Source organism: Macrotis lagotis, chromosome 7 (assembly GCF_037893015.1).
Source record: "Macrotis lagotis isolate mMagLag1 chromosome 7, bilby.v1.9.chrom.fasta, whole genome shotgun sequence".
Lineage (NCBI taxonomy): Eukaryota > Metazoa > Chordata > Mammalia > Peramelemorphia > Peramelidae > Macrotis > Macrotis lagotis.
This window is the reverse complement of record NC_133664.1, coordinates 190,254,922-190,280,797: the sequence shown is the minus strand read 5'-3', so window position 1 is coordinate 190,280,797 and position 25,876 is coordinate 190,254,922. Positions and strand designations below refer to the sequence as shown.

General features: G+C 34.0%; 1 protein-coding gene across 1 annotated transcript; it reads left to right on the top strand.

Moving 5' to 3' along the window:
* The first annotated feature begins 42 nt into the window (after window positions 1-42).
* GOLT1B (golgi transport 1B) lies at window positions 43-19,408 on the top strand. Its single transcript, XM_074194306.1, has 5 exons — window positions 43-196; window positions 7,329-7,420; window positions 9,657-9,835; window positions 11,432-11,513; window positions 15,522-19,408. Exons 1-5 carry the CDS (start codon window positions 172-174, stop codon window positions 15,558-15,560), a joined length of 417 nt encoding a protein of 138 aa, XP_074050407.1. The 5' UTR covers window positions 43-171; the 3' UTR covers window positions 15,561-19,408.
* The last annotated feature ends 6,468 nt before the right edge of the window (window positions 19,409-25,876 follow it).

The following is a 25,876-nucleotide window of genomic DNA, read 5'->3' as shown; positions in this document are numbered from 1 at the left end:
CGGGAGCGGGTTCAGCCATCAGGAAGATGTTTTAGAGTCGAGGTACCGGCGGCTGCGTGTTTCCGGAAGACGTGGCGGCCGCTGCCGGGCTTGCCTTCCCTCACATCCCCCGGTCGCTGTTCGCGTTTCCCCCGAGTTGCCGCCGCCGCCGCCGCCGTCCCCGCCGCAGCCATGATCTCCTTAACGGATACGCAGAGTAAGCACCACCCCCGGGGCCTCGCCTGGCCCTCTCCCTCCCGTGCGGCGCACGCCCCTCCCTCCCCGGAGGCTCTGCCGCCCAGCCCCGCCCCGCCTACCCCAGGCAATGAATGAAGCCCCGTCCCGGGAGGTGGCCGGGGAGGCCGGGGACCCAACGGGCGTGTTGGGGTGCCCATCCCGGCCAGGGCCGGATCGGGATTCGGGCTTGGACGGGTGATGGGGGCAGGAACAGGAATCAGGTCCGCAGCCGCCTTTGTTCTCCGCGGGGCACCTGGAAGAGAAAGTTGCAGGAACTTCGGGAGGCATCGGGGTCTCCATAGGACTTGCAGTGCCCGAGGGATCCGGGGATCTCAGTCTCCTGTGGCCTCTTTGAGGAGAGCTTTTTGTTTTGTTCGGAAGCACCACTCTGTGTGTGTGCGTGTTGGTGGTGCTTAAAATGTGTCTTAGTATTCTAAACTTTTAAATGTAGTTTAACTATATTTTGCACCCGCTTCTCGTGGTCAATTTTATTATCATTTTCTTCATTATTTTCTTAAATCTAGGTAACCTACTAAACAGTCAAGATCTGATTTATGATGTTTACCAGTTTCAAAAAAACTTAACTACGGAGGATACTTTCAGTCAGCTACTTAAGTGATTTTTGTTTTTAATGTTAGCGATTCACAACACCCCCAATTAAAAGCGGTCAATCAGCACCTGCCATCTTATGTTAGCTATTGGACTGTAGGTATTGAGGATGCAAAGAAAGGCAAACTCTCCCTGCTTTCTAATGAATCTAAAAGCAGTGTTCTTATATCATGCCCTTTGATATGTAGTCTGTTTTCATTTTTGGCGTCCACCTAGTCTCAAGACTCAATCTAAAACTCCTCAAAGTTTTACTTAGTTGACTTTTTTCACCCAGACTCATGTTTTCATTTACATATCTATCCTATCCTAGTCCACTCTTTTTTTTTAGGATTTTTCAAGGCAAACGGGTTTAAGTGGCTTGCCCAAGGCCACACAGCTAGGTTATTATTATTATTATTATTATTGTTATTGTTATTATTATACTTTTTAGGTTTTTGCAAGGCAGATGGAGTTAAGTGGCTTGGCCAAGGTCACACAACTAGATCATTATTAAGTGTCTGAAGTTGGATTTGAACTCAGGTCCTCCTGACTCCAGGGCCGATACCTAGCGGCCCCTGGTCCATTCTTTTGATGTTATTGATTCTGTTTCCTTCAGTCTTTCTCCCACCATCTCCCTGGGGAAAGTTTCTACATTCATTTCTTTGTTAAACAATAGTTTTTCTCTTAGTAGAATTTTGGGGATTTGCTCTCTTGTGCAGACAAATCTTGAGCACAGAACAATTTTAACTCCAAATGGAATTGTTTTTGTTTCACTACTACTATTTTACTCTTTTTTTAGGTTGTTTTTTGTTTTTTTTTTTTGGCAAGGCAATGGGGTTAAGTGGCTTGCCCAAGGCCACACAGCTAGGTAATTATTAAGTGCCTGAGGTCTGATTTGAACTCAGCTACTCCTGACTCCAGGGCCGGTGCTCTATCCACTGCACCACCTAGCCTCCCCTTGCTATTACTATTTTAGTCCTGAAAACTCCAATATTTGAGATTCAGTACTTTATTTGCAAAAAATAAACAAGAGTATATTTTCCCCTGGAATGAGTGTTAACTGATTTTTAAAGGTAGTTGTGTCCCAATTAGTATGGATTGTTCTGAACTTGTTTTACTTGTGGCATAATAGCTGGCATTTATATAGAATATTAAGGTTTGCAAAGTGCATTATGTAATTTGATTTGATTTTTACAAGAGTCCTGTGAGATAGGTGCCAGAGTAATCTCCATTTTAATGGGAAGGAAACAGAAGTTTAGAGGAACTCTGTGACTTGACCAGGGTCTAAGGCAGGATTTGAACTCAGGTATTTCTGTGTTCAAGTCCAGGGCCTTCTCTACTTTGCCACTTAGCTGCTTCATATATACACACATGATAGCTTCCATCTTTGCTTATTAAAGGTGAATATAGTTAAGGTTTTCAAAATGAACAAAACTGCATAAGTATGTGGCAACTCGAACCTTAGACTTCACTATGAAGGCTCTACACCACAATTTTCTCTGCTCCTCACTTGCCTTGAATTTGTGGGGAATGATTACCTAAAATTTGAATTAATTATTCCATCACTGGTCTTTTACATTTATGTAAGATCTCTTTACACTGACTCCTTAGGAAGTTTTGTTTTGCTTTTTGAATTGTATCTAATATAGTTTATAATATGTTAGCTGTTCTGATGAAACTTTTGCTGTAAATGTTGGCATTTCAGGAGAAGCAATGTATTACAATGTAAATTCAAATCATTTCAACAAGCACTTACTATGTACCTAATTTTAATTAGTGACAACTATATACAAGGTCTTGTGCTAAGCTATGAGTCACTCTGTTTTAGGAATATCAATTTGGTGGCTCTGTGGAGATAAAATGAAGAGGAGAGATTCCAGAGGCAAGGAGAACAAATTGGGAGATTTGAGTAGTTCAGGTGAAGAATAAGTCTGAACCAAAACAGAGGTTCTGTAAGTAGAGATTAGGGATGGACAGATGTGAGAGATGTTAAGGCCCCATCAACAAAACTTAACTACTGACAATGGGCCTTGAAGAAGAGGGAAAAGTCAAGGAATACTCTTAACAAGAACAAATGAACCTGGAGCCAAAGGAATCAGATTTGAATCCCAGTTACTTGCTCCCTTTTTAACCTCAGATTAGTCACATCACTTCTTTGTATCTGTTTCCTCACACATAGTACTAAGGCATCAGAACAGATGACTGACCTCTGAGAGTCTTCCAACTTTAAATGTATAATCCTTTTTATCCATGATTCAAAAGCTAATAAATCTGATCCGTTTATCCTCATAAAAATGTGTGATTTATTAGAAAAATTAATAGTAGAAAGGATGTCCATGCTTCTCTAAAGTTGCCCCAGAGAAAAAGATAAAATTTTTCAAATAACTTGTAAATTAGTTAAAATTGCTTTCCAACACTATTTATAAGAAAGGCAAGAGTGATTATATATGTGAAACTCTAAAGATGGGAGATATAATGTTAAGTTCTGGAAACAACTAGTGCGCTAATTTGACTTCCAGAGTATGCAAGTAGAGTAACATCAAAAAAAAAAAAGACTGAAAAGTTAGCTGAGAACCAGATTGAGGTGGAACTAAAGGAAATGGAGATCAAAAGTGATTGAAGAGAAAGCGAAAAGAGTTAGGAAAGGGCATCAGTGGGGAGATTGGGAAGTTGGGGCTGGACCACATACAGTCTTGTCAATGACTTTATTGCCAGGTTTGCCATCTGTGCCATAATTGTTTACAGAGTTTAAAATAATTTGGATAAAGAAGAAAGAAGTGTCTTTCTTTATAAAGCAGCTAGATTGTTCAGTGGATATAATACTAGACCTGGAGTTAAGAAAACTGAGTATATACATCTGGCTTCAGTTTTGTGTGACCCTGACCAAATCACTTAACCTCTATAAACTTCAATTCCTTCATCTGCAAAATAGGGATAATAATAACACCTACTTTCCAGAGTTGTTGGTTTGGCCTCTAAATGCCCCCAAACAATTCTCTAAGACAATAAGTTAAAGAATTATTACAAATCTTCATCAATAGAGGGAGAAACTGCCTCATTGGAAGTTTCTTACGTCAGTGAAATGACAGGTCTGGAACAAAAACTTTGTCATCAGCAAATAACACTTTTATATTCAGCTGAAAATGTTCTGAAATATACCGCATAGCCTATTGTGAACAGGTAGAATGTTTTTTTTTATCTCAGTCATTATATTAAGATTTTCAAATTTTTATCACACTGTGGCCAAATGCTTGCAGATTTATGAATTCATGCTTGTTGACTGAATAATCAGAAATGAGATCATTCGATAGCTAGATACACAGATCTAACTGAAGATAGAAAAAATCTTTCATAGTCATAGAAAAATCATAGATAGAGAGATCTGGCTATGATTTTGCATTGTGGTACAATGGAAAGAGCACTGGTGAGATAGGACTTGGGTTCTGAGAACCTTCTCTAAAGACTGCAATTTTTATTATCATGCACTTATTAAACTTTCCTGTTCTCTAGTTTCCCCATCTGAAAAAGGAGGAAAAAGAATCAAGGCTTCTGAGATCCCTTCCAGCTCTAGCTTTGTTACTTGTAAACTATTACCTTATTCTTAGAAATACAAAAACATGGAATTTTACTGGAACTTCTTACTTTTTTACTACAAGAAATCATTTCTGTCTAATTCTTTGAGAAAACTTATTTTTTTAAAGCTCTCAAAAAAAATTCTAATAGTCTCACATCATAGCACTTAAATAATCACTGAAAATTAGCGTGAGTTACTGAAGAAGAAATAGGTAAAAAAAGGCATGGGAAATAGAAGGAAATCAATCTTTGGTAAATCTTGTTTTGTAGATGAACTGTTAAATCAGATAATCTGCACCAAAGTAATACAAAATGGATCAACTTTGTTTCATTAATAATATATTATGAACATAAAACTTGTCATTGTCTTAGCCAACTAGTTACAGGAAGTCAATCGACTATAACTCACATTTCCCCACTTTTTAAAAAAAGTTTAAATTCATACTTCTAACATTGTGAAATGTCATAACTTAAGAGAGAATTTACTTTTTAAATAATTATTAGCTCTGAAACAAAAAAAGGACTATAGGAAAGGAACTTATTGAGCACTATTTGTTAGCCTTCTTAGAGAAGCATGAAACTCTCATTGGTTTTTATTGGTAGTTGATTCTTTGCCAGATTAATATGTGTTTTTTATTAATTCATTCATTTAGAGTGCAAAAGGAAATCAACCTTGCTACGATGGAAAAAGGAATTAGTATAATGAAATGAGGATATTTATGCAAATGAAATTCTTGTTAGACAAAGTTTTTTTATAACTTTTCAAAAAGCTAAATTGAATAGATGGTACTTCAAGTTGTATGAATATGTATTTGAAGCAAAAAATTAAGCTACAGTTAGAAATTATTGATAGTCTGCTTGAAATAGTGTTTCACAGGCTATGGGATTTGCTATAATCAGTTTTCCTCATTTGTTGATGAGGGAGTAGCAATATTCTAAAGGAAAGCTAACTAAAAGGTTAGAGGGAATGGAGTTATGATTAGGTCAGAAAGATTAAAATCCTTCAGGCCAGAAAAAAAATGTGCCACAAACTATAAAATAGAGTATATAGATAAGGTGAATATAAATTAAAGTACTAAACCTGGGAAGACACCCTTTGCAACTTAGTTTTCAAACTTAAAATCCTCAAGTATATGGAATGTTGGCACTGAAGTCAGAAGGACCTGAGGCAAATGTGACCTCAGATACTTACTAGCTCTGTGACCCTAGTTAAGTCACTTATTCCTGTTTGCCTCAGTTTGATCTGTAAAATGTTGATGAAGGAAATGAAATACCACTCCATTATCTTTTCCATGAAAATCCCAAGTAGAGTTACCATGAGTTGAAACAACTCAACAATAGCAAAACCTTCAAAAGTTTATGTGGATGAACATATTAATAATTGTGAATTTGCAAAGTCATACGTGCTATATCTAAAACAAATTATTGAAACCATTTCAAAACAAAATGTTTAAACTTTCTATGTAGAATCATTGTTTTAGAGTTAGAAGGGACATTAGTGGAGCAGCTGGATGGCACAGTGGATAGCTAACTAGCCCTGGAGTCAGGAAGACCTGAGTTCAGATTTAACCTCAGACACTTAATACTTACTGCTGTGTGACTTTGGGCAAGTCACTTAACCCCATTACCTTACAAAAACTAAAAGAAAATAGAAGATGACACATTAGAAACTATTTAGTAGGGGTGGCTATGTGGCACAGTGGATAGAGCACTGGCCCTGGAGTCAGGAGTACCTGAGTTCAAATTTGGCTTCAGATATTTAATAATTACCCAGCTGTGTGGCTTAGGCAAGCCACTTAACCCCATTGCCTTGCAAAAACCTAAAAAAAAAAAATTAGTATAACAGGTTCCTAATTTTATAGATGAGGAAACAAGCCCATAGTGGTTAAGTGGTCAGTAATTTTCTAAGGTCAAAGTGTAGTTATCAGCAATTATCATTTCTCTCATGGATTGTTGAATTAAATAGCACAGAAGCACTTGACCTCCACTATACCTGGCTGGCCCTATGCTTCCAATCTGAGCCAACCATTTACCCTAGCCCTCTGTTTACTATTTTAACTGCTGTCCACCACTTTCTTTAGACCTCCTAAAACTAAGTTCCCTACTTTCTTTCCATGTTTACACCTGAAACAACGATCTAATAATTGCTACCATTGCTTCTAGAAAGAACATGTCAATTGACTCCCTTAATATTCCACTTATTCTCCCTGTGACTTCCTAAACACAAACATCCTTCCATGGCCATGATTCCTTATTTTTTATCTTTTCTCTACTAGAATCCTAGGTCCATGAAAGCAAAGACTATCTTGCTTTTTTAAAAAAAATTTTATCCTAGTACTTTAGCATATATATCAAGAACTTAATAAAACCCTTCCATTAATTCATTCATTGGTGCCACTTTTAAAGAAATGAATATTTGCTAAGTAGAGTAACCCTAAATAGCATTTATGTACTTGGAGAGTGTAAGAATGAACATAAATTTGAAAAGTGAGAAAATATGCAAATATTCAAATGTTAGTGTGTGTCAGTATATATATATATATATATATATATATGTATATGTATATATGTATTATGATAATATTGTTTTGTAAAACATTATTGAATCAGATACAAGACATGAAAGAGGAACAGTTAAAGAAGAATTGTCAAATAACAAAGAAAATTATTGACAAAGTTTAGAACCAGTGACTTTTAAATAACCATAAATCTGCTTCCTGTGTCCTAAGCATCACTATCTCTTATATAAGGATGGGAAATTTCCATTCAGATTTCATGTTTTGAAGGAATTAACTAATGTTAGTTTATACCATTCTTTTGTTACTTCACTTAGAAAGCTATTCTGTTTGAGAACCTGTTCCCTAGTGTAAAAACCAAGGAAAAACACCAATCAGTTTTAGAAATTAAAATTTGTGTTCTTTGTTACCTTAACCCTATAATTTTTATTACAGAAATTGGAATGGGATTAACAGGATTTGGCGTATTTTTCCTATTTTTTGGAATGATTCTCTTTTTCGACAAAGCACTACTGGCTATTGGAAATGTGAGTTTTTAAAATGCATTTTAACTAATATATTTTAACTAAATTCATAAATAGCTTGTATAGTATATGTAATTATTTGGGGAAAGAATTCACTATTATTAGTATGTTTTTTAAAAATTGTAGATTTAAGCTTAATTCACACTACTCTTGATTAGGTATAAGGCTCATCAGTTTTAATTATTAATGTGAATGTCAGTGAAATTGTCTAGGTCTGGAACCACCTGTAATTTAAAATGTTTAATCAGTGACTAAATGACAACTAAAGAGATATTCAACTAGATTATATTAATTTGTTTGCCTGAAAGCAAGAGATTGGAAAATTTATTTGCTGAATCCTAAATTTCAAAGATCCTTTTAAAATGTTTTAATCTTGGTCTTCCTTTAAGCATTTCATATTTGCTACTTTGATATAAGATAAACAAGTTTTTCATTACTTTTACTCCTACAGTAATATATGGAGAGTATATAGTTTATACAACTAAACATTTATACTCTCATTTGGATAGAGGAAGAGGAACCCAGGAGAAAATCATTGACATCCTTAACAATTTTCAATTAAACACTAATAAAATATGAATATACAAAGGATACATGCTGAGTTAGAGAAAGGAAAAGATAAAAGACCTTAGATCAAAATTGGTATGTTTGTTTTCTTTTGATTAAGAAATATTCAATTAAGGAATTCAATTAAGCAATATTGGTATAATGTTTGAATAATGGTGAGAGTCATGATGTTTAATGTACATTTTTATGAATATTTTTCCCAAAGGAAAGTCACATTTTGGCAGTTATCATAATTAAAATATTTATGATAAAAAAAACTGCTTTAGAAAAACTTGTCTATTTCAGGTTTTTAGATACTTAATTATGGACTAGAAAGGTAGAAGTCAATTTTATTTAAGACTTTCTGTCCCCCTGACACTTGTCTTTTCCTTTAACTACATACTCTTCATTTTGCACAGGAAAGGGTGTGCTATTAATCTGCTTTTGCTGTCACCATATTATTTTAATTAATCAAACCTTAAAGTTCCATATACATGTTAGTTATTATTAATAATCTTTTTTTATGGAAAGGAACCTGTGAGGCATTTAATTCAAACCATACCTAAAAAAATAATTTTATCTTCAGCATAACTGCCATGAGTCTAGCAACCCACTGCCTCAATCAAGTATACTTTTGCTTAGTTCTATTCTTTATAACATTTATCCTCATAACTAATCTAAAATTATCTCTTCTAAACTTCCAACCATTGATCCTAGTTCTGCTCTTGTGAGACAAAATGCTTCTACTTTTTCAAAGTGAAACCCTTCATTAGATTTGAAGAGAGCTAGTCTCCCTTCCCCCCCCCCCAGATATTTCTTTATAAGTTAAATATCTTCAGATTTTCAACAGATCTTTATATGGTCTGAATTTAAGGCCTTCACCATCCTGGTGACCCTCTCTTGGATACTTGTCAGTTTACCAGTGTCATTCTTCGACTGTGATGCCCAGAACAGAGGAGTCAGAGGACTGCATTTCATTTCTCCACTGTACTGCTTACTGTCTTAGGCAAATCACTTAACCTTCTGCCCCTCAGTTTCCTCTTGAAAACTGTTGACTAGATGATCATCAAGGTCCCTTTAAGCTCTGGGTCTATAGACTCTATCTATAGGGAATATGATGCTCCAGATGCAGTCTGAATAATGTAGAGTACAGCAGGGCTCTTTCTTCCTTAAACTTGGAATCTGTACATCCCTTAGTGAAACCCAATATCTCATTAGATTTGTGGCTGCTTGTCGCACCTTTTACTCAAGAGCCTTATCTCCTGACTATGCCCCATTCCTGTAATTCTCTCTTTTCTCACTTCTGACTTCCTGGCTTTCCTGGTATTCTTCAGATCTCAACTAAAATCTCATCTTCTACCAGAAAGTCTTTTGGAATCCTTTAATGTGGTTGTTTGCATGTGGATCTCCCTTATTAGATTGTGAGCTCTTTGAGAGTAGGGATTTTCTTTTATCCTTTCTTTGTATCCCTAGCACTTAATACAATACCTGACCCAGATATACAATTAACAAATGTTTCTTGGCTTGACAACTTTTCATAGTCATCATATTAACCATATCCAGAGGAGGCTCAGTAACTTTCTCCTAAAATAAAGGGATTTTCTTAAAGGGTTCACTTCCATAATCTTACTTAATATTTTTATACATTGTAGTTAAATATTTTATTTTGAGGTGAATTTTCTTTGTCTTTCAGGTATTGTTTGTGGCTGGATTGGCTTTTGTAATTGGATTGGAAAGAACATTTAGATTCTTCTTCCAGAAACACAAAGTTAAAGCTACAGGATTTTTCCTAGGTGGTGTATTTGTAGTTCTTATTGGTTGGCCTTTGATAGGAATGATCCTTGAAATTTATGGATTCTTTCTTCTATTCCGGTAAGATAATCATCTAAGTAGGCATTTGCTTTGGCTTTTTAGATGAGAAATCTTTGTTTCCATTTCTACATTCAATCAAATAGAAAAACTTATCAGATTATCAGATATCAAATGTGCTAATCAGAGAGATAAAGATGTGGGTAAATTAGTAATCTCACAACTATTTATAATTCAGTAAAAATTCTTTTAAAAGTTCTATTTTTTCTTTAGTAGATTAAAGCATTTTTCCTTAATACCATAATTAAATATTTTACTTAATTAATTTAAAGAACATGTTCTATACATAGATATTTGATATTTTAATATAATCATATTATTAGTTAACTGCCACTTTATAACTATAATTTTGGTAACAGATTTTTTTTGGAATTTTAATATCAAAACCATCATGAAAGATTTTAGTCAGACCATATTTTGTAAGTGCTAGTGATGTTGTGAATAAGCAACAGTGTGCAGTTTGCGGGGTAGCTAGGTGGTGTAGTGGATAGAGCATTTGCCCTGGCGTCACTTAATAATTACCTAGCTATGTGATCCTTGTCAAGTCACTTAACCCCATTGCCTTGCAAAACCAAAAAGAAAAAAGAAAAATAGTGTGCAGTTTGTAAAAGATCCTAATTAAATTGAACTGAGCATTTGAAATCATAACTGTTATCAGAATTTATAGAATACATTTAAAGTCCCAGATGCATGATTTGTTTTAGAAAATATTTTGTCTTTTACTATCCTTTTTTAGTTGGATCGAAGACAATTACATTTTTTTAGAAATATGGTTTTCTCTATTGAAAAACTTAGAGGTATCAGATTCTACTAATATTTTGTTTCAAAAGTTCCCGAGCCTTTTAGGTGTTCTATTAGATATACTTCCTTGGTTTGTGATATAGCACTGTTGGATTGGGGCATTTACTTGACTGTTTGCAATATTAAGTAGTGGAGTTTGAAATAACATTTTTTTAATTTGAAGGAAACTACTTAAGACTTGGGGGAAAAAACTAGAAATGATCTTTCTAAATGTAGTGCTATTTGAGAAAGATTGTGATTTCATTTTGTTTATATATATATATATATGTATATACATATATATATTAGAGTATGCATAACTTTGAAAATAAAACTTCAAAATTACTATCTAACTGCTCCACTCATTTAGAAATAACTGTCATCACTTTTTCCCTTAAATCTAAAATTGAATTCTGTCTACTTTAATATTTGCATCTGTGACTGACTATTTAAGACAGAGATGGACCTTGAAACTCTTATTTGTTGTACTTTGTGTAGAAAAGCAATTTCTTGGATCCACTAACTAGGCCATCTCCTATGTATCTCACCAATAGCAAATAATTTTCCCATATAACTGGACAGAGCTTCAAATATAATGTGCATCCACAGAAAGTCCATTTAGCTTAAATGATTATTGATCCTTGACCCTAGCCTCATTATATTACTGCCTTCTTTTTCATTATTTTCATTTTTTCCATTAATTCTTTAACTTTGGGTCAAGATAAGTAATATTGATTAATTTTGCACTTATTTTAAATTATAAACATTTTAAATGTTTGGTTTTCTGGATATTAGTTTGTCATTATCATTAATTTTTAGGGGATTCTTTCCTGTGGTGGTTGGCTTTATTAGAAGAGTACCTGTCCTTGGATCCCTCTTGAATTTACCTGGAATAAGATCAGTATGTTATCATTTATTTATCTTTATATCTTTTTAAAAGTAAAAAAAGGAGTTCCATATTTTTAAAAAGTAAAATTATTTACTAGTAATAAAATAGGAAGTTTGTATATGAACTTGACTGTAGCAATAATTAATTTGTCATTTTTGGTAGAGTTTTTGTATCTTTTAGGTTATAATATGCCATAGCATAATCAGCCCCAAAAAAAGCATACCAACTAGTAAAATATGAAAATTTGATACAAGATTTCATTGCATCCATTTTTTTTCCCTCTTGTTCCCTGAAGTCTGTATTTTGATTTTTTGGGTCCCTTTTTCCTTAAGACAGCTTAGCACTGTATGATTTGCTTTTATATATGAGCTACATGTTTGTTTTTATATATATATATATATATATGTATGTATATCTTTTTTAAGCTAGATAAGGGAAAATTGTACATAAGGAAGAGTGAGTGATCAGTCCCACTTTTAGCTAATAACAGGAAATCACATTATACTATCTAAATTGCTTTTGTAGTGAAATTTTAGAACCAACATTGGAAGGGAAATGAAGTTCTATTTCATCTGATCTCCCAAGAATGGGGAACACATTACCTCCTGAGATAGCCCTTTCAAAGAATAACTCTCACCTGTCCCGCTGTCCCTTAGCAACAAAAAATAATTCAAAAAATTACTATTGTTGCTTTCAATTCTTTTCTCCTTCAGGTTTCACTGTTAAAAGTTCTTTCCTGCTCTAATTATTTTCTCAAGTATTAAGTATCTATTCTGTACCACCTCTAGGAATGCTAGGAGACCCTTTTCTCTGGGAGCTTATGATTTAATGGAGGATTGAATTACACAGATTAATTAGAAATTTACTTCCCCTCCCAACCTGTTGTTTCATTGGAAGGGAGCCCTCTTAAGTAAAGAAACCTTATATGCAAATATGGGTGGGCTTTTGTTCTGACATTTACAGAGAATCTTACAGAGTGAACTGGAGCAAGGAGGAGTTACTCAGTCACTCAGCCAAAATTAATCAGATGGTTGTTGAACCCAGATCTCCTTCTCTCCAGTGACAGTGAAAGGCAGCATGATGCTACTTCTTATGCAGTAGCTTGAAGTTTGAGTAGCCTGACAAAATTTAAGGAGAGAACAATCCTCTCTAACTGGGAATTCTCAGAGAAGGCTTTGTTGAAAGAAGTGTCATTTTAACTGGCCATTGAAGTGAGGGGAAGAGGCAGGAATTGGAAGTTAGGGAAAATTCAGATGTGAATCTATTGAATGGGAAGTGTCACTGGGACTTACACAGGGAAAGCTTTTCTGCAGATATTTGAAAAAATAAGACTGCATTTCAGGGAAGAAGTTGAGATTAGAAATACACATTTCAGGGGCATCTTCATAGAGATGATAATTGAAACAGTGAGTCAGCAAACATTACTATCTTACTATGTGCCAGCCACTGTACTAAGTGCTGGAAATACAAAGAAAGGTAAAACCTAACCAGAGCCTTAGAGGAGTTCACATTCTAAAGAGTACGACTGTGTGCAATTAATTGAAAATGAATGGTATTCCCAGAGACCAGACCCTAGGCTCCTAAGGGGTGGGGGTGTCTGGGAGAATGGACAGATGGGAAAAGCCCTCCCCCCAAGGGGAATTTGAGCTGAGTTTTAAGGAAAATCCAGGAAGCCAAACCACTAGAACAAATGAACTTGTCAAGGCAGAGATCCTAATAAGAAACAAAAGAAGATAGCACAGGCCAGAAATTTGAAGAATACATATTGTTCACTTAATAATAGCTAGCATTTAATATATAGCACTTTTAGTTTTAAAAAACACTATGCATGTGATCTCACTTAAGTTTCATAACAACTCTGAGATAGGTGCTGAAATCTATAGAAAAGAAAACAAAGACTGGGAAAAATTTAAGTGAGTTACTCAAGGTCACACATCTAGTAAATATCTGAAATAGGAGTTGAACTCAGATCTTCTTTACTCAGAATCCATTATTCTTATGATACTGCCTCAAAAGCATTGGTTGAGGCTGTCTACCAAACATAGTAAGGTTGCTGGATGAATGAATAAATGATTTTTTAAATTAAGTAATATTTTGACTAATTTGAGTTACCAGCAGCAGAGTTGTGATATTTCAACCAAAAAAGAACCTCAAATTGATTTTTTTTTTTTTGCTTCTTTCCCCCTATGGATGCAAATGTTATTTTGAAATTTAGAGCAAATGTATAAATAGGTACCTATTTGTGCCTATGCTACTGAATTTTTGGTACTCTGTCAACTCCAGAATTAGGATTAGTTTGCCTACCTTTGCCTTGGGATCCTGTTGGCTGTTGTATTCTTGCTTCTTAAAATAGCCAAGATAAACTAGAATTCAACTATTTAACTCTTTTTATCTTGGCCCAGGTCAGAGCTATCTAGACAAATCCCTTTTTTGAGACCTTTCTTCAGCCCTGGGTCTGGTGGCTCACAGCCTAACCAGCTAAGTCAGGGTTCTCCTGAAAGCAGTTATATAAACCTCTAGGCTTTACTTTCCCATTTGAATTCTCCAAAACTATTTTTAAAGCCCCAGCCAGGATGATCTTGGGCTGGAAGTATATGGTCACTTCAACTTGAATCCAGTCAGAATTCTAATTAGGGCATAGATCTATGAAGCAGCTTGCAATTTATTCACCTCAATGCCTGATATTACTGTCATGAAATCACAGAGGCTTGAACTCCTAATTTTATGGATCAGAAGACTTAGACCTGAAGAGATAAAGTGATTTACCTCCAAATTACTCTTAAACATCACTCTTTCCCCTGTAACACATCTATTTAATGTTTAATCCTAGAGATAGGCAGTCAGCATATAAACACATACTATTGCAACATTATACAAACCTAGCACTTTTGTCTTTTAATTTTGCCACAATTTTACTTAAGTATATTTTGTAAAAACCAAGGTTGTTTTTATCCTTTTACTATAGGAATTCTGTAGTGTTAGTCTGACTAGAAGTGAAATTACTCTGGTCCTATTCTTTCATTGGCATAAGGAACTGCCAGTGAGGAAACTCTCTACCTTTGGCACTCAGTCTTTGAGAAATTAAATAAGAAGTTAACCAGTGTCACTTGACCACTGTTTTGTCAGAGGCAGGATTTATTGAATCTAGATCTTCTTCACCCCAAGGCCAACTCTGTTCATTATTCCAGAATTATTTATTTCCTGTTGTCACTGCATTAATTTATTTGTTGAAGGAAAAATCTTAGCAAATAGTAAATTAGTTGGTATGTCTTTTTAGTATTGTAGCACTTGAATTATTTAAACACTGATGTTAATTAATGTTTTAATGTAAAAGCCCACTGTCTGAATACTCATTCTAGGATAGTGAAGAAAAGAAAAAACTGCTTAATCTGTTTAGTTGAAAATATATGTATAAAATTATATGTGGAATTGTATCATATAAATTTATATCTTTTGTTTGCATCATAAAATTTGTTTCTAACACTGTTGTCAAACATTCTCAGAATAAGATCTGGAAACCACAATTTTAATTTAATTAAAATTTTAATCAGTAGTTGATCTTCACTATTGATTGATCTTAATGGAGTTAAATCTGTTTGTTCAAAGACTACATAGGCTCAGAAGAGAATCCACACTAATGGTCAGTTGAAACATCTTACTGGGTTTATTAATGCATGAATGGCTCATATTTTAGCTTTTGTCTTTTTTTTCTTTTTTGTTTAAGCTAATAGTGATACTCTCATTTTTCAAATTTATTTATCCATCATATTGAATTTTCATGTTGCTCCTTCAAATTTCAATGTAGAACATGTCATGCAAAAGCACTATTGTAATATATTTATTTTGCAACCTTTAAAAATGATAGAAGACTTAAGTGGATATTATTTAATCAGTTATTATTAGTCATACCTTGGATTTCAAGTATCTTTCTGAGTTTGTGTTTTAAATAAATCTATGAAAAGTATAAAGTTTATGGATAATATTTGCCTTTAACTGCCTTCTTTATCTTCTTCCTCACAGCTTGTAGATAAAGTTGGAGAAAGCAACAATATGGTATAACAGCAAGTGGACTAAAGATTACATTAAAATTGCGTTATTTACAAAAAGCCCCTTTGAAGAATATTCAGCACAAAATTAAATTACACAAAACAGCTCATAACATCTTTTACATAAGTTTATAATGTGTAGTCTTCAGAGTACCTACAGTAATTAGCAACGAAGCAAAGAAGAGGTGCTTGATTCCAAGACAAGTGACTAAGAATTCAGCAAGTGAACGGAAGAAGGGGATTGCCATGTTACAATCTATATTGAAACTGTTGAAAGTTATTTTTATTGTTTTTTTCCACAATGTGCTAAACACAGCCATCCCTATAGAACTGTGGTGCCTGATTTCTGTCTCCTTATTTTTGAAGGTGTGGGAGAACCATCAGGCATTTTGTTTTTTGTTTGGTTTTTTTTTTTTAAGAAATGCTCATAGCAATGGCAAACACATTTCCTGTTGTTAACAAGAGTTGTAGCTCCAAAAGTGTTGCATGAGTTAGGATGGATTATGTAATTTTGATGTATTAAAAAGAAAGGAAAATCCAAACAATTTTGTTGTATGAATTAAACCTTTTTTGTTTTTTGCTTGTAAATACAGAGTTTAAATAAACTTTGCTGTTCTTAGGAATCAAAGCCAGATGTAAATGCTAACTGGATTTACCTTCTGTGCTGGAATATGCAAAGGTCATTCGTTTTTTAATTAGGATCCTAAATTATAGATGACTAAAACTTTCTTTGGTCAGTCAACCAAAATACACTCCATGCCTTGGGGGATTTCATCTTCCAAGATACCTGCATGTATAATTACATGTCAGCATAAAAAGATGTACAAAGTACCCTTTGTCCACTAAATAAGCTGTTATATTTCTTGTCTCATGGAATAGTCTTTTATTTAAGATACTTAATGATACTAACTCGTTTTTTACTATTCAAACATAGTTTGTTTTTAAATTTTGAAGGACCTGCTTGGCATGATGATAGTTTGCTTGAGGAGAAAGAATAACCCTGCAAATTACAGATCTTATTTTGCTATTGTTCATAAAGAAAAGCTCCCCAAAGAGTTAACTACTGTTTACTTTGAGACTTGTGAAGTGTTGAAAAATTGAAACTTCTGACTGTATCTTAAAGGGCTATTCATATAAACTGAAAAGTTGGTTTTCTTATTTAAAAATGTCTTATGTTATGAAGATTTTCCACAAAGAAGTTGCCTAAAAAAAAAAAAACCAAGTGATGATATAAGCAAATTATTTGGGGCTGTTTAGTAACTAAATTCTTTCAAAGCCAAAGGGGAGCTAAGAAAAATGTACTGTTTTGTTATAACCATTTGGCAAATGGTAAGAAAATATTTTTTTTCTTCATAAGCTTCCCCAGTTGACATACTATTTTTACAGGTGTAAAAGCATTTGAAATACATTTTTTAACTACAGTACAGTACAACTTGTTTTACCACTTGTGATCCCATTCATTTTTCTTTTTTTTTTTTACATTTTGCAATGCTTCTTGATCCAAAAAAATCATAATTGTATAAATTTGATTTTCATTTTGAAAAACATTTTGTTATTTCTCAAATTTATTGAAAAAGTTGATAGTGAGGAAAGGGAGGGAATCCCCCACCCTTACCCAAAACAGAAAAAGACTTAAATATATAGTAAAAAGGTTCAGTCTTATGGATTCAATGCAAAGGGATTTGATGCATGATAAAATTCATGCAGCTGATAAGACATTTTAAAATGGAGACTCCTACCTCAATAGCTGTCAGAATCTTTAGAGGCTTGGCGTTTTATGTCTGTGTAATGTTCAAGTAGTCTCATCCATTGGAGAATGTAAAATACATACTTTGGGTTTTGAATGTTCTAGACATTTATTCTACCTATGTTTGACAGGTGATCATTATTTACAGTAGATTGTGAAATCTGCCCTTTTTTAAAAAGCAAGAACAAAATCTACTTAAAATGAATAGCTGCATTGCATTTGGATGTTTGTAGATGTGAATTTCTATCAAATTATTTCTTGCACTGTGATAAACACTCCTTTCCCAAGACCTTCTTTTAACAAGTAATGTTGGGCAGAAATGTGAAAGAAGTCAAACAGTGATCCCTCAGTCAATGAAATTGAGAGGTGGTGCAATTTTCATTTTAAGTGAGTCCACTGTTAAGATCAATCTTGATTTTTGAGCTGCTTAGAAGCATTGTATATTTTATAAATGTACTGGTCTTCTGACAGAAAGCACTGTAAATAACCACTCTCTCTTAAGTTAGCTTTCTGTCTTTGCCACTAAAGTGTAATTTGATTTCCAGAGAGGTAGAGGAAAAGGTCAAATGCTACCTAGCCTTAAGTGTTTCTGTCATTGCTCAAGTGTATTTTCTGTAACAGAAACATAATTGGAATGTTTTTCTTTCCCCTAATAAATTGTAATTCTTAAAATATTGCTGCTTTAAAAAGTCTCACAAACAGACTACATGATCTAAGCAATTGAATAATGTAAATACACTTGTCTTACCTCTCAATAAAAAGGTACTTTTATATTAAGTGGTGGTCAAGTGTATCTTTATTCTAAAATTAAAAAACTAAAGGCAAGCATGATAAAGTAAACCACCTCACTTTTTAAATGCACTTTATAATGTGCTTTTTATGAAATTTATCTTAAACTTAATACCTCGATAAAATACATAGTATATATATAATTCATTTACCAAATCATGGTATTCATGTAAAGTAACTTTTTAAAAAATGAATTTTTTGAACAATGCACCTGTATCTCAAGGGTAATTTGCTTGATTTAGCTCATCTGGCTTCTGGAAAGAGCTCCAAGATGGACAACAAGCATTCGATTTTATAAAGTGCTTCTGTATTCTCAACCCTATGTACAGAACAAAGTCATCCACCCTGAGTTGCATAGAAATCAGGTTCAGAAATAATTGTAATATAGATATTTTAATTCCTCTTTTCATGTCAGGCAACTGTTTAAGACTCAACAGTCCCCTCAAGCTTGTAACTTCGTATATACATATACAGTTTTCAATACAACCTTCCTGAAGGATAAGTCTGAATATTTTGCCTCCCTACCCCTACACCCATTCAACAAAGTCCAGTGGTTCCCTAAGAATTCCAGGATTAAATATGAAATCCTCTGCTTGGCTTTTAAAACTTTTCATACCCTGACCCCTTTAATAATCTTTTTATACCTTACTCCCTTTCAGATAGTCTTTAATCCATCCCTATTTTAGCATCCCTATTTTTTCCTTTTACACAGTTCCAGATCCTGATTCCATGTATTTTTCTGGCTATTCCAGTGCCATGAATCCTCTCCCTCTTCCTCACAGTTTATCTGGTTCTCTTCAGGTCTCAGCTAAAATCTCAAAATATTCCTCATCCTTCTTAGTACTAATTCCTACCCTCTGTGATTATCTACAGTTTTTCCAGGGTACATCTCATTTGGTGGTATGTACCACCTCATTAGATTATAACCTTGAGGGCAGCAATGATATTTTTGCCTTTTTTTTTAATTACTTGACAGGTAGGTGACATAATATTTAGGCCTCTAGTCAGGAAGATTGATCTTGAGTTCAAATCTGGCTTCAGACACTCAGCTGTATGACTTTGGGCAAATCACTAACCTTGTTTGCCTCAGTTTCCACACATATGCATACATGTGTGTATATGTTGCATGTGTATCCCTGTTTGTCTTAGTTTTCACAAGTGTGTGTATATATGTATGAAGTATATAAATTGTGTGTGTGTATGTGTGTATGTATATACATTCATGAATTGCTTAAGTTTGGGAAAAGAGTTGTTTCTTGAACACAGAACAAGAGTGTTTCATTTTTTTTCCTTCAAAAGACTGGATAAGAAGGTAGGAAACTATATTAAGATAATAAAAATACATTGTATATTTTGTGTTATATAAGATTTTGTATAATTGATATAATGTATAATATATAAATATAAATATAAATACATAAATATTTTCTATGTATAGCAACTTAATTTTTAATAATACCTTAATATCCATAATTTGGGGATCTAGTACAGTAAATTCAAAAGCCAGCTGTAACCTAAAGATTTCAGCTTCTGGGCTAAGAACTTACTAGTTGACAAACTGCTGGGAAAACTGGAAAAGAGTATGGCAGAAACTAGGCATAGACCAACATCTCATATCCTATACCAGGATGGTCAAAATAAGTACAGGATTTAGACATAAGAGGTAACACCAGAAGCCAATTAGAACAAGGAAGAGAATATCTGTCAGATCAGTGGAAAGGGAAGGAGTTTATGATCAAATAAGAGAATATTATATATAATATATAATATAGCTATTATATATAATATAATGGATAATTTTGATTGCATTAAAAAGTTTTTGCACAAATAAAACCTATGCAACCAAAATTAGAAAAAATGCAGAAAGATGGGAAACAATTTTTGTAGCTAACTTTTCTGATAAAGGACTCATTTCTAAAATAGAAAACTAAGTCAAAAATTATAAGAACACAAGTCATTCCCCAATTGATAAATGGTCAAATAGTCATAAGAAAAAATGCTCTAAATTGTCATTGATCAGAGAAATACAAATTAAAACAAATTTGAGTACTCCCTCACACCTATCAAGTTAGTCAATATGCCAAAAAAAAGGAAAATGATTAACGTTGGAGGGGATATGGGAAAATGGACATTAATGTATTGTTGGTAGGGTTGTGAAGTGATTCAACCTTTCTGGAGAGCAATTTGGAACTATGTCCAAAGGGCAACAAAACTACATGTTCCCTTAGATCCAGTAATATCACTACTGGGTCTGTATCCCAAAGAAATCATAAAAAAGGGGGAAAGACCCACATGTATAAAAATATTTATATCAGCTCTTTGTAGTGGCAAAGAATTGAAAATTTAAGAGATGTCCATCATTTGGGGAATGGTTGAACAAATTCTGGTAGATGAATGTGATGGAGTAAACTTGTTCTGTAACAAATCCTAAGTGGGCAGATTTCAGAAAAACTTGGAAAGATTTACATGAATTGATGCTGAATGAAGTGAGCAAAACCAGGAGAACATTGTACATATTAATATCAATATTGTTTGTTGATCAGCTATGTTGGAGTTAGCTCTTAGTACAATAATCAGACAATTCCAAAGGATGTGTGATGGAAATTACCATCCACATCCAGAGGAAAAAAATGAGTGTGAATGCAGACTACCTTTTAAAACTTGTTTTATGGGTTTTTTTCCTCTCATATTTTTCCTTCCCTTTAGATCAGATTGGATTCTTCTTTCACAATATGATTAACAGGGTTTGGCTAAGTGTCAGGGGGCAGCTAGGTGGCGCAGTAGATGGAGTGAGTTCAAATGTGGCCTCAGACACTTAATAATTACCTAGCTGTATAGCCTTAGGCAAGCCACTTAACCCCATTGCCTTGCATATATATACATATATATATATATATGTATGTGTGTATGTATGTATGTATAATCCATCTATATGTACATATATATGTATATATATATATAACAGAAATGTGTTCAACATTATTGTAGATGAATAAATTATATCAGATTACTCATAGAGGGAAGAGAGGAAGGTAGAAAAATGTGGAACTCAAAAGTTTACAATAAGATGAATGTTGAAAACTATTTGCATGTAATTGGAAAAAATAAATAACATTTAATTAAAAAAAAAACCCAGCCGTAACCAATGAAGATGCAGTGGGTAGAGCACTGACCCTGGAGTCAGAAAGACCTGAATTCAAATATGTCATCAAATACTTGATAATTACTATGTGACCTTGGGCAAGTCACTTAACTTTATTGCTTTGCAAAAACTAAAAAAAGAAAAAGAATAAAGGAACCAGCAAAGAAATCTATGGCCTCAGATTATAAACCAGTGTACATGAATACATGTAAAATGTATGTGTATATATACATCCATACCAAACTAGGGAGAGTTAAAAAAAACCTGAAGTAATCTGGACATACAAAATCCAAAGTGAAACCTTTTGTGAAATTTTTAACCCCAAAGTTTTCTCCCTTCTGGGGAGCCTCTAATGTCTCTAGCTGCCTTGACTGCTTATTCCTATCATTTGCTTTTACCTTGATTGTTCCTATCTTTGAAGGTCCCTGCCCTATCCAGATTACTTTTATCCTTAATTGTTCCATCCCACTCCTGATGTCTTCATTTATCTTCCAGTCATTCCTTGTATGAGTTAGAAAGCACTCAGAAATAACTTCTCTTAGCTCATCTGCCTTTTCTAAATTCAACTAGCATTGCCATGGAGATGAGACATCATCCAATAATCCAACAACTAGTGACGTTTTGGAAATGGTAAGTATATTGCTGCACTAATATAAGCTGTGTATGGTGAAATGACTCAGATCCCCCCTTTGAAATGATTTCCTTCTTCTTTGACTCCAAATAGATGAAGGAAGAACTCTCATAACTATTTTCCGTCCCACAAGAAACGGAGACTAAAGGAAAATAGTTAATTTTTTTCTGCAGCCAGCAATGGTCAGTATTGGCTATGCATATTCACAAATTCTATACCTCCTCTTTTGTTCTCTGTTCTTCATTGTTATCATTTATTTATCACTACTATTGTGAATCCTAGTCTCATGATTAAAGCTGGCAATAATATGAGTGGCTAGAAAACAAAAAAAAATAATTCATAGGCTCCACACAGACAAGGGTTCATGACATCTACTACTAGATGTAGTTAGTAGAACATATTTTTGAAAGCCACTTGAAGTCTGGGAAGAGGGATCTTTTACTGATGTAGATACTGTTTCCTCCTGTTCAAAGCAGTAATACATGAGTACTATTATCACATTCTATCTTAGATGAAGGTGAGGACTTAAGCACCCGTATCTATTTATGTGTGGTGATTCTGTCCTTGAAAATTGATTTTTTGAAGATTTGTTTTTCTTTTTAATTTTTTTCTTTTTTTTCCTCTCCCCCACCCTCTCTCCCTTTCATTCCCTCCCCACATCTCTTTGTCTCTCCTCGCTTTTTCTCTTCCTATTTCTGCTACTGGGAGTTAAATTTGTTTTTGTAAAAGCCTGTTTGGGTTTATCTGGTTTCATTTTTTTTTTTATTTTATTTTGCTTCCATAAAAACCCTCTCCACTTCAGAAGATTGAATTTTATTTTGTCTTTTCTTTCTCCTCAGTGACAAGATTTTTCTTTAAATCTTTAGAAATGCATTAAATTTTTAAAATTTTTCAATTTTCCTATGTACAGTTTCTATATATTACAATTATAATTACAGTTATTACAATTTCTGGTCATTTGTTGGATTTTTTTTATTCCAAGAAAGTTCTAACTATTCTCAATTCTATTTTTTTTTTCATTTTACTAGATGCCGTGTGTCTAAACTTTATTTGACAAGTTCTTTCTAAATAAACAGATAGGAGTGACAGGAGATGGAAAAAAGAGACCCACAATTCAGTGTACTCCTTGTAAAGGTGTGTGCAAACACTATTCCTGTCAGATATTGCTTTGGCTCAATCCTCCCTCTCCTAGGGAAGAGGGTAGAGGGGAAAAGGTAGAGGAGAAGAGAAAGGAAGAAATTAACCAGAGTTTGATGTCATTATCCTAAAGAACCAAGTCCTTCAGTGCTAAGCATGTATGTCCCAGAACAGGCCAAGTATAGCGTAGGTCTACATGCTTCATAGGATGACTGTTACTTCTTCCTCTCTCCCTCCCTGCCTTCTTTTTTCCCCTTCCTTCTTTCTTTCCTTTCTTCATTTTTTTCTTCTTTCCTTCTTCTATTTATCATATCACCAACACTTTCTGCCATTTATACACACTTTGTAACACTTAATATCTTTTTTGAATTTTTTTCTTTTTTAATTGATTCTCTTCTTCCACTTAATTCTTTATGGGAAAACATTTCCTAGTGTTCTGTAGTCAGCCTTTTCTGTCTCTACAAATTTTTCCAACTTATTGATCTCTTTCAATAATATGCCTTTAAGGGGCGGCTAGGTGGCACAGTGGATAGAGCACCACTTCTGGAGTCAGGACTACCTGAGTTCAAATCTGTCCTCAGACACTTAATAATTACCCAGCTGTGTGGCCTTAGGCAAGCCAACCTAAAAAAAAATAATAATGTCTTTAACTATAATCATCATATGACTGCCTCCTCAGTCCTGATTTTCTGATCTCTGAACTTCAGTTCAACATTTCCCATTGCCTTTTGGACATCTTATCCAAATATGTTATTTTGGATATATTATCTCTATTTTCCACTATCATATCTAACTTAACCTATTCAAAAACAAGCTAATCATATTCTCCCCAATAATAATTATAGTTACAGTTAGCTCAAAGTTAGTGCTTTAAGATTTACATGATGCTCTCTTCATAATGACCCATTTAAACAGGTAGAATATTATTTTAGACATTTGATATCTCTCATATGGACCTCTTAACCTGGTCTTCTTCCCTTAAGGTTCCCTACACAAGCCCAAACTATCCAAGATACAGAATAGAAGGGACATTACAGGTTCTCTAGTCTGGCCTGTACCTAAACAAAAATCCTCTCAACAATATAAGAATAAAAAAATCATTCAAGTGAGGAAATTCATGACTTCTCAAGTTTTTTTATAGTTAAGAAGTTTCCCCCTTACATTGTCTAAATTATGCCTTCTTGTAACTTCTGCCCACTGCTTATAGTTCTATCTGAATGTCCAGAGGCTAATGAGTATCTTCCCTGAGGCTACTTTTCAAATACTTGGAGAAAGGTGTCATATGTCTCACCCCAAAATTTTCCAGGCTAAATATTCCCAGGGTTTTTTTTCTGCTTAACACTACATTCATTTTTTTTTCAACTGCTTCTCACATAGTAAATTTAAGCCTTTTATTATCTTGTTTGTCCTCTGCACAATTCAGTTTTTCAATGTCCTTTCTGAAATATGGAACTTAGGGTAGAACGTAATGCAAGATGTGATCTGTCCAGTACAGAAAATGGCAAGACTATCACATTCCTAGTTTGTAGTACTGTTTCTCTTAATGTATTAATTAGCCTTGTTGATTTCTAAAATTGCATTATCAGATGTAAGTACTACCCTAGTTAAATTGATTCCCTACTCAAAATTCTTCAATCACTTTTAATTCCCTAATTAATAAAATTCAGGGGTAGCTAGGTGGTGCAGTAGATAGAGCACCAGCCTTGGAATCAGGAGTACCTGAGTTCAAATGTGACCTCAGACACTTAATTACCTAGCTGTGTGGCCTTGGGCAAGCCATGTAACCCCATTGCCTTGCAAAAAGAAAACCCTAAAAATAATAATAATAATAATAATTCAAATTCCTTCACCTGCTCATCAAACATCTCCATGATCTGTTTTTTATAACCTTGTTTCATATCATGCTACTTATAGAATTCCCAAAATATTTAATGCATTATTGGTTTAATGGCTTTGTTTATAGTCATCTGTACATAGAAAACCTACTCCTCTGAAATGCTATCTCTTAAAATCATACCTAGGAGCAGCTAGATGGCACAGTGGATAGAACACCAGTCCTGTTCTGGTCTCAGATACTTAATTATCTAGCTTTGCAATCGGGCAAATCACTTAACCCCACCTTACAAAAGACAAATTAAATAAATAAATATTTCTAAAAGATCATACCTGTCCTTTAAATTCTGCTTAACACTACATTCACTAAGTTTCTCCTGTCTCCAACTCTTATGGCAATTTGAACTTTCTTATACTCTCCTCCTTATACCTTCCACAATGCTTTATACATAGTAAGCACTTGAGTGAATATTAGTGAAATAATGAGTTTAAGACACAAAGGTATATTGAGATTCCCTCATGTTTTAATTTCTTGAAAATTGAACCAATATTTATTTGTACCATTAATTATAAATTTTGATTATAGATTGCTTGGTTTGAGGTCAAAATGACTTGGATTTAAATCTTGCCTCATACACTACCTTGGACTTCATGTTTCTAAGTCTAAGTTTCCTCACATATAAAATGAAAATAAAAAGATCATCTACCTCACATGTCTTTAAACCACAAATGAGATATTGTGTGTAAAAAATACTTTAGAAATTTTAAGAGCTATGTGAATGTCAATGATATCATTAAATTTTGCTTCCAGGCAGAGTCATTGATCATTTAGAACGCTTCATTAAAAATTAGTGGGATAAACTGAATTGATGATATTGATATATTCAGAAGGTTGCCTGGCTGATGTGGCTGAGTAGCTAAATTAAAAGTATCAGCCCTTTTAATCATCTTGACTTCCTGCTGGCTAACCTCCCAGGAAGAGCTATCAGACCATCTCTTTCTGGATGTTCAGGGCTGACAAGAAATCCCTTTAGACACTCCCTGAAAGAA

What these genes read in the sequence shown, in the direction of transcription:
- GOLT1B (XM_074194306.1), top strand. Translation starts at nt 172, where the DNA reads ATGATCTCCTTAACGGATACGCAGA. An exon ending in CTCCTTAACGGATACGCAGA is followed by an intron (nt 197 to 7,328) that starts GTAAGCACCACC and finishes TTTTTATTACAG; the next exon opens with AAATTGGAATGGGATTAACA. An exon ending in CACTACTGGCTATTGGAAAT is followed by an intron (nt 7,421 to 9,656) that starts GTGAGTTTTTAA and finishes TTTGTCTTTCAG; the next exon opens with GTATTGTTTGTGGCTGGATT.